Source organism: Dipodomys ordii, unplaced genomic scaffold (assembly GCF_000151885.1).
Source record: "Dipodomys ordii isolate 6190 unplaced genomic scaffold, Dord_2.0 Scaffold45, whole genome shotgun sequence".
NCBI classification, from domain to species: Eukaryota; Metazoa; Chordata; class Mammalia; order Rodentia; family Heteromyidae; genus Dipodomys; species Dipodomys ordii.
This window is the reverse complement of record NW_012267261.1, coordinates 7,858,007-7,866,145: the sequence shown is the minus strand read 5'-3', so window position 1 is coordinate 7,866,145 and position 8,139 is coordinate 7,858,007. Positions and strand designations below refer to the sequence as shown.

Below are 8,139 nucleotides of genomic sequence, written 5' to 3'. Positions count from 1 at the left end.
AGGATGAGAGAGTCCTAAAGGGAAAGTTCTTGACTTCATTTTTTTGATTTGGGCTTTAGCTTTTAGTGTGCTGAGGATTAAAGAAGGGTCCAGCACAGCACAAATCTGAGCATACCCAGGCTGCTTACCCTGTGCCTCCCTAAAGTTTTAGATTTCTGACCTTAACTACTACCAATAAGTGTTTACTCTCCATTGTACCCTTGATAGTCTATAGCTCTGTTCCTCAGATTGTAAGTATGCTATCCAAGTTCTGAGACATAACGGAGGAATTAAAGTGTAAGTCACTTCCTCAATAAATTAGGAGCTGCTAGTTAAGCCTCGAAAGTCTGTTAAAAACACCAAAGTGGTATTATTCAGCCACCAATCTGAAGAGGGAACTTTGACTCAAGGTATAAATGAAACTGTAATTATATAAATATATTTATAAATATTTATACAATTATATACTTATACATAGCACTTACACAGACAGAAAAAAAAGAACATTAATTCAAAAGGACTCACTGAAGAATAACAACTTTCCATGATTTCCTTGAGAAGATATATAATCCATTCTTCAGAAAGGATCCTCAAAAATCCAGCCATTAAAAACTGTATTGTGTACAAGCAATACACAGCATCTTTTTTTTGTTTTTTTAATCCCCTACTTGCCAAGAGAACAATCTTAAAGTAGATGGAAACTTAAAGGTCTCTGAGCAGTAATTCATGTTCCTTAAATATTAGAATTAATCTAAATCCCCAACTGACAAAATAAGTCATTTAGATTATTTTAATGGTTGCATAAGTTAGAAGTTCTGATTTTGTCACCAGATCACTATTACCTCATTAGAGTACTTAAAAGCTCAAGGTAAAACTGAGCGTATAGTGATGCTGACAAGTTAAAAGCATTATACATATTCAAGATGGCCTTTTTGAAATAATACTGAAAAGAGCATTCACCAACTACTATTTGAATGTGGCTTTTGTTGGCAGAAACCCCCTGCAACATCTGAAGATTACTAGTAATTCTCAACCCCCCACCCTCTTACTAGCTATTGCCTTATGAGCTGACTTTAAAGGTCTTCCCCTCAGAGACTTTCAGTTTTGATTTCTTCCGAAAGAAAACTGTGAGGATCAAAATCCATCAGTCACTAGAGCCTTTCAGTAATTATTCCAACCAGGGGTAAAAAAATGAATCACTTCTAACCAAGGGACATGGTTGGCAACTCTCAGCTGCATGTTTTTCTTCTTCCTCTGGGACACACATAAGTATGCTATAAGCACATAGGACAATCAATAGCCACAGTGGTTACAATCACAAGCCATTGTACTGCATGATTATCGAACAGCTGCCTTCCTACAGATCACTGTAGACCCAGACAACGAGGAGCTAAAGGAACTAATATGCTGCACTGGCAAAAACAGCAAGCACCTCCCTACACCAATCACATTATGCTCACTAAATGTGTACTCTAGGACTAGCAGGATCAATATACTTAATAGAGTAATAATGAAGAAAGCTCTCTCAAGCTAGGACATTGAAAGCCGCCCCATGCTACACATCCTTCACTGAGCACTCACTCTGCCAATGACACATATTAAGGAAATAACTCTTGTAACTTCAATATAGGAATCCTCTGGGATAAAGACTGAATATGGTGAGCAATAATTATAAGGGAGGTATTTTCCATGTAAATGAAAGCCTAAATATTTTGTCAGAAGATATTTTCCTACTGTGTTGAAAGAATTTCTTTTCCCAACTACAAATGGGAGCTTACAGAAAAGGGGCTTGTTTTTATTCTGAATCTGGACAGTTTTCTTGTCAAAGAGTCTGAACGCATTATCATCTGATCCCAAAGTGCCGTGCAAATGACCTCTTCATGGGACGCATTTCCTGCTGCCAGTACTAGGGAAGATCTTATCCTTACACTTCCATTTGGTCACCAGATTAGGGAAGAAAGAAAGAGGGAAAAAGAAGAAAATTGAAGGCAAGAGAAAAGGAGGAAAAAGTAATGGGGGAGAAAGAGACTGAGTATAGACAAGAACAAGGAGTAAGAGAAGGCAGGTGACTTGCTTGCCCAACTTTGGCTCTATGGTCCTATGAGCCAAAATGCATTACTTAGTAACATGGTATCTCACGAGAAAAGGGAAAAAAGGGGTAAGCTGAGAGAGGTCAGGCCATGATGTTAATTTCTTTCTTGTACAAAGACAGTCTCTTGAGGACAAAGGCCAGCCTCCTGTAATGTAATATCATAGTCCAGGTGAGATAGTTTTCTTCGAGGGAAGTTGGTGAGTAGTTCAAAGCGTTCATTTGGATATCCTTTAGATTGGACATGCTTTACCAACGCCTGTAAGAAACAAGAGACAGATATAACATCATTATAAATAAAAGGTAACAGCACATTCATGAATGGATATATAATACCACTTTATCATATTAGATGGAATACAAAGCATTATTCTTTCAGATATCCAAAGATTATTCTTAAGGGCCAAGATAAATCTATATCCAACAGCTTCCAGTGATACTGAATTATTACTGACTCTGCAATATGCAAGCAAATTCAAATTTATAAAATATTGTACCACATTTAAACATTTGATTAGGTTTCCTTCCTAACTTCATCAGGGAAAGATATGGTTTTCATTCTATCTATGGCCAGTCCAAAGACTTCCTTACAGTCTTTGCAGAAACCATATCACTGCAGAATAACCCATTAAAATTTCTTCAATGTTCCTCTATATAGATGCTTACTATCATACTTAAACATGCTCAGTCTCCTCAACCATTATTTTTCTTCTATCTATTGCTCATTCTTCCATCCAGCTTTCCAATCAAACTTCTCAAAAGAATGGTCTATATAGTAGTGCTCATATCTCTGCAAGACAGGTCCCAAGATTCCCAGCTAATGTCTGAAAGCAAACAGTATATCCTGTATGTAGTATTTATGTGTGTGTACGAAGTTATGTATACATAACTTTTTGTACATATATATCTACAATAAAGTCTAACTTATCATAGAGACACAGGAGATGATAAAGAATAATAATAAAACAGAAAATATACTGTAATAAAATTACTAGTATTATTGCTCTTAAGCTTTGGAACCATTAAGTAAAACAAAGATACTAAATAATTACTGACATTACAAGTATTTTTTATTTGTTTTTTTTTTTTTTTGGGTCCAGTCATGGGGCCTGAACTCTGGGACTGGGCACTGTCCCTCAGCTCTTCAGCTCAAGGCTAGCGCTCTACCACTTGAGCCACAGCACCACTTCCGGCTTTTTTCTTTTTGCTTATGTGGTGCTCGGGAATCGAACCCAGGGCCTCAGACATGCAAGGCAAGCGCTCTACCACTGAGCCACCTTCCCAGCCCCAAGTATAAGTATTTTTTAAACCTAATTATTTTGTTTTTTAAAATAAGGGTTACTTGAAAACAAGCACTACGATACTATTAACAGTTGGTCTGAAAATCAAGATGCCTAGTAACTCACAGTTAGGTAGCACATATAACCCGGACAAAGGAATGATTCATGTGACTCAGAATGGTATGTAATTTAAAACTTATGAATTATAGTTTAATGAATTATTTAATGTTTTTAGAACACAACTGACCATGCTAACTAAAAGGGTACATAAAGGAGGACCTACTGTACTTGCTCTCTCCTTAATCTCCTCTCTATTTTCTTCCAAACACTAAGACAGGAAGACAGAATAGGTTACTAGCACCAGAGGCCAGATCTAGTCACACAGTCTTCAAGAATCAGGCAAGAAGCCAGGCGCCAGTGGCTCCACGCCTGTAATCCTAGCTACTCAGGAGGCTGAGATATGAGGATCACGGTTCAAAATCAACCCTGGGCAGGAAAGACCGTGAGACTCCTATCTCCAATAAACCACCAGAAAACCAGAAGTGGTGCTGTAGCTCAAGTGGTAGAGCGCTCGCTTTGAGCTGAAGAGCTGAGGGACAGCGCCCAGTCCCAGAGTTCAAGCCCCACCGACAACAACAACAACAACAACAACAACCAGGCAAGTAAAACAAAACACCAGAATTTAGGTTCAGGGAATGGTTCAACTGTAGAACACTTGTCTAGCAACCACAAGGCTTTGAGTTCAAGCCCCAGTACTAAAAAAATAAACAAACAAACAAATAAACAAACAAAAACCCCAAAGAATCAGTTAAAGTACTTCTAGCCATAATGAATAGTAGGATATAGATGACTGACAAAAAGAGGGTTTTATTAATAGGCTAAGCAAAGCTAGTTACACTCATTCTTTTCCAGAGGGAAAGCTGTGGGTTTTAGATGAAAAGAACCTGAGCATCACCATGATGGATCATGCCATGTGCAAACTGAGAAGTAAACCAAGCCACCAGCTTACAGAGAGAGGAGAAGCACATTTAGTAGAGTCAAAAGGAGAAAACTTCACAACTTTCAGCAGGGAGATGGCCTTTATTCTTAACCACTTTGCAGTAAAAATACTTAGGAAACCCAAACTCTCTCTCCCTCTGTAGTCATCAAATAACCCCACTCCTTTGTCAGAAGTAGTAATTTCAACTGGGTTTATATTCCATAGTTACAGAATAGAAAAGCTTTCACTGGTCCATGACTTGCCTAAGAGAAGGAAATACACTAATTACAAATAAGATTCACCACAATCAAGTTTCCAGTTACATACTGGAGCTTACACCCATAGCAAAGAACCAGGCAATGCTCACTGGACTTACTAATTATTGTTTCTCTGGACTAGCAATACAGCTCATGGTAGAGCACTTGCCTAGCATGACTAAGGCCTAGGGATGAACATCTAGCACTAACAACAAAAAAAAGAGAAAAGAGGGGCTGGGAAGCTGGCTCAGTGGTAGAGTGCTTGCCTTGCATGCATGAGGCCCTGGGTTCGATTCCTCAGCACCACATAAGCAAAAAAGAAAAAAGCCGGAAGTGGTGCTGTGGCTCAAGTGGTAGAGCGCTAGCCTTGAGCTGAAGAGCTGAGGGATAGTGCCCAGGCCCAGAGTTCAGGCCCCATGACTGGACCCAAAAAAAAAAAAGAGAAAAAAGAAAACAAATTTCTCTCTGCTTTCACTAAATGCTTCAAAGGAGATACACTTACTAGCAGTTTAGCTTGTTCTGGAAGAGTGATCTGCTCCCTTTTTCCATCTGGGTACCGCAACATCAGCTGTGCTTTTGGTCCTAAGGGAAGATAATAGTAACAATAATAAAAGATAGAAGAGTTCAAGACAGATTAATTTAAATAGGTAAATCAAGTAATTCAGTAATATCCAAGTTTCAAGTAAAAGGAGTCTATTCTGTAACCCACCATTTACATCTACCCCCTCCACTATTCCATCTGATTTTTCAGGTGACATCTCCAGGATCTCTGTATCCACAGCTGTCAATACTTGGTGGTTAGTGGCTGTTCCGGGGTCAACTCTGGCTGGGGGCTCAGTCAGTGGCCTTCTGTTCTCTTCTTTTCTATGCCCCAAATCTTTGTGGGGAGACTTTCTGGATTTGGCAAGATTCTCTATCTCCTCTTCTTCATCAGAACCACAAACAGATATGAACTCCTCACTGCCAGAAAAAAGTTCAGATTCAGATTCTTCATCTGAACGGCTATCCTGTTTTGTCTGTGTTGAATCGAAATGTGTCTCTTGCAAGGAGGCTCTGATGGCAGCTTCTAGCTGGCTGTCTTCACTGGCATCTATAAGGCTCTCCTGTGAGATGCAGTCATAAAACACAGGCAGAAAGAAATCAGTTAAACCAAAAAAAAAAATCAAGGCAAAAAGGATAAAAATCATAGTAATCTATTTTTCATTATTGTTTTCCATTGAAAAAAAATTTTTTTGCCAGTCCTGGGGCTTGAACTCAGGGCCTGGGCACCATCTCTGAGTTTCTTTTTGCTCAAGGCTAGCACTCTACCATTTGAGCCATAGTGCCACTTCTGGATTTTTCTGTTTATATGGTACTGAGGAATCAAACCCAGAGCTTCATAATGCTAGGCAAGCAAGCACTCTACCACTAAGCCACATTTTCGGTCCTTGAAAGTATTTTTAACAGTAATTTTATGTCATCTGAGGGCAGGAACTTAGTCTTACAAAGCCAAAGTGAAATGGATTATCTTTAGAAACAAAAGTAAAAAGCTATCATAGCATCTAGCACACTGTTGTTTCAAGCATAGGCATATTTCACATGAGGATGAGCAAAACTAGGAAAACAGCTTATTCCTTTCCAAGAAAGGGAAAAATTAAACTTTTACATTATAAAGCCAAAACACTCTTAAATTGACAAACAAGCCAGGTGCTGGTGGCTCACACCTATAATCCTAGCTACACAGGAGGCTGAGATGTGAGGACTACAGTTCAAAGCCAGCCAGGTCAGGAAAGTCTATGAGACTCTCATCTCTAATTAACCACCAGAAAACTGCAAGTGGCTCTGTGGCTCAAAGTGGTAGAGCACTATCCTTGAGCAAGAGAGCTCAGGGACAACACCCAAGCCCTGAGTTCAATCCCCATGACCACCACCACCACCAACAACAACAAATGGACAAACAACAGTAAAAGATGTCTGACTTGATCATCATTCTACTTTTCTAGCAATGACTTCCTTCCTTCTTTCCTTCCTTCCTTCCTCCTCCCTCCCTCTCTCCCTCCCTCTCTCTTTCTTTCTGTCGGTCGTGGAGTCTGAACTCTGGGCCTGGGTGCTGTCCGTCAGCTGTTCAGCTCAAGGCTAGAGCTCTACCACTTGAGCCACAGAGCCACTTCTGGCTTTTTCTGTTTATGTGGTGCTAAGGATCAAACCCAGGGCCTCATGCATGTAAGGCAAGCACTTTACCACTGAGCCACCTTCCCAGCCCTCTAGCAATGATTTCTTACATACAAACCAAAATACTAGCCAGGTATCAAGTGACTTACTCTTGTAATCCTAGCTACTCAGGAGGCTGAGATATAAGGATCATGATTCAAAACCAGCCCGGGCAGAAAAAGCCTGTGAGACTCCTATATCCAATTAACTAGATGCGAAGCTGTAACAAGTGTTAGAGCTTCTTTCTTGAGCAAAAGAGCTAAAGGACAGCAACCAGGCCCCAAGTTCAAGACCCTGTACTGACACAAAAATAAACAAATAATATTTCTATACACCAAAAGAGAACAGGTGAAGAACAAAATCTGGAAAACAGTCCCATTCACAACAGCCTAAAAACTATAAAATATCTAGGTATCAACCAAAAAGCAGGAAAAAAATACCCTATAAATTCTTTTTTCTTTCTTTTTTTTTGGGTCCGGTCATGGGGCCTGAACTCGGCCTGGGCGCTGTCCCTCAGCGCTTCAGTTCAAGGCTAGCGCTCTACCACTTGAGCCACAGCGCCACTTCTGGCTTTTTTCTTTTTGCTTAGGTGGTGCTGAGGAATCGAACCCAGGGCCTCATGCATACAAGGCAAGCGCTCTACCACTGAGCCACCTTCCCAGCCCCACCCCTGTAAAGTCTTAAACAAACTAAAGACACCAGAGAAAATGTGAATGCTTTCCATTCTCATGGATCAGAAGAGTAATGTGGAAATGGCCATACTACCAAAAGTACCCTATAGACTCAATGATGGATATGTCTATCAAAATCCCAATGTCATTGCTTATAGAATTAGAAAAATCAATCCAATAATTCATATGGAACATAAAATACCCTGAATAGCACAAGCCATTCTAAGTTAAAAAATACATGCTGGAGGAATACCAGGTTTCAAATTATGTTACAGGACCTTAGTGACAAAAACAAATTGGAACAGACATAAAAATGACCGGAAGACCAAAGGAGCATTATTATTAGACCCAGGAATAAAATCACACAGCTAGAGCCACCTAATTTTTAACAAAGCAATAAAAATACATCCACTGGAGATAGGCTTCGGTGACTCATGCCTAGCTACTCAAAAAGATCACCATTCAAAGCCAGCCAGGGCAGGAAAGTCCTTGAGACTTTATCTCCAATTAACCAGCAAAGAGCCATAAGTTGAGCTGTAGATGGAGTAGTAGAGCATTAGCCTTGAGCACAAAAGTTCAGGATAGGACCCAGGCCATAAGTTAAAGCCCCAGGACTCTCTCTCTCTCTCTCTCTCTCTCTCTCCCCCCTCTCCTCTCCTTTCTCTCTCTCTCTCTCTCTCTCACACACACACAC

The 8,139-nt window shown here is 40.0% G+C and overlaps 1 protein-coding gene across 1 annotated transcript in view; it reads right to left on the bottom strand.

The window, feature by feature from the left end:
• Positions 1-416: 416 nt before the first annotated feature.
• Ubxn7 (UBX domain protein 7) overlaps positions 417-8,139 on the bottom strand; it is a 65,464-nt gene continuing 57,741 nt past the window's right edge. The window contains exons 9-11 of the mRNA XM_013019504.1: positions 5,294-5,687; positions 5,087-5,166; positions 417-2,327 (exon numbers count right to left, since the gene is read on the bottom strand). Coding sequence (XP_012874958.1) covers positions 2,166-2,327; positions 5,087-5,166; positions 5,294-5,687 — 636 coding nt within the window. The 3' untranslated portion in view covers positions 417-2,165. The remainder of the gene's footprint in view (positions 2,328-5,086; positions 5,167-5,293; positions 5,688-8,139) is intronic.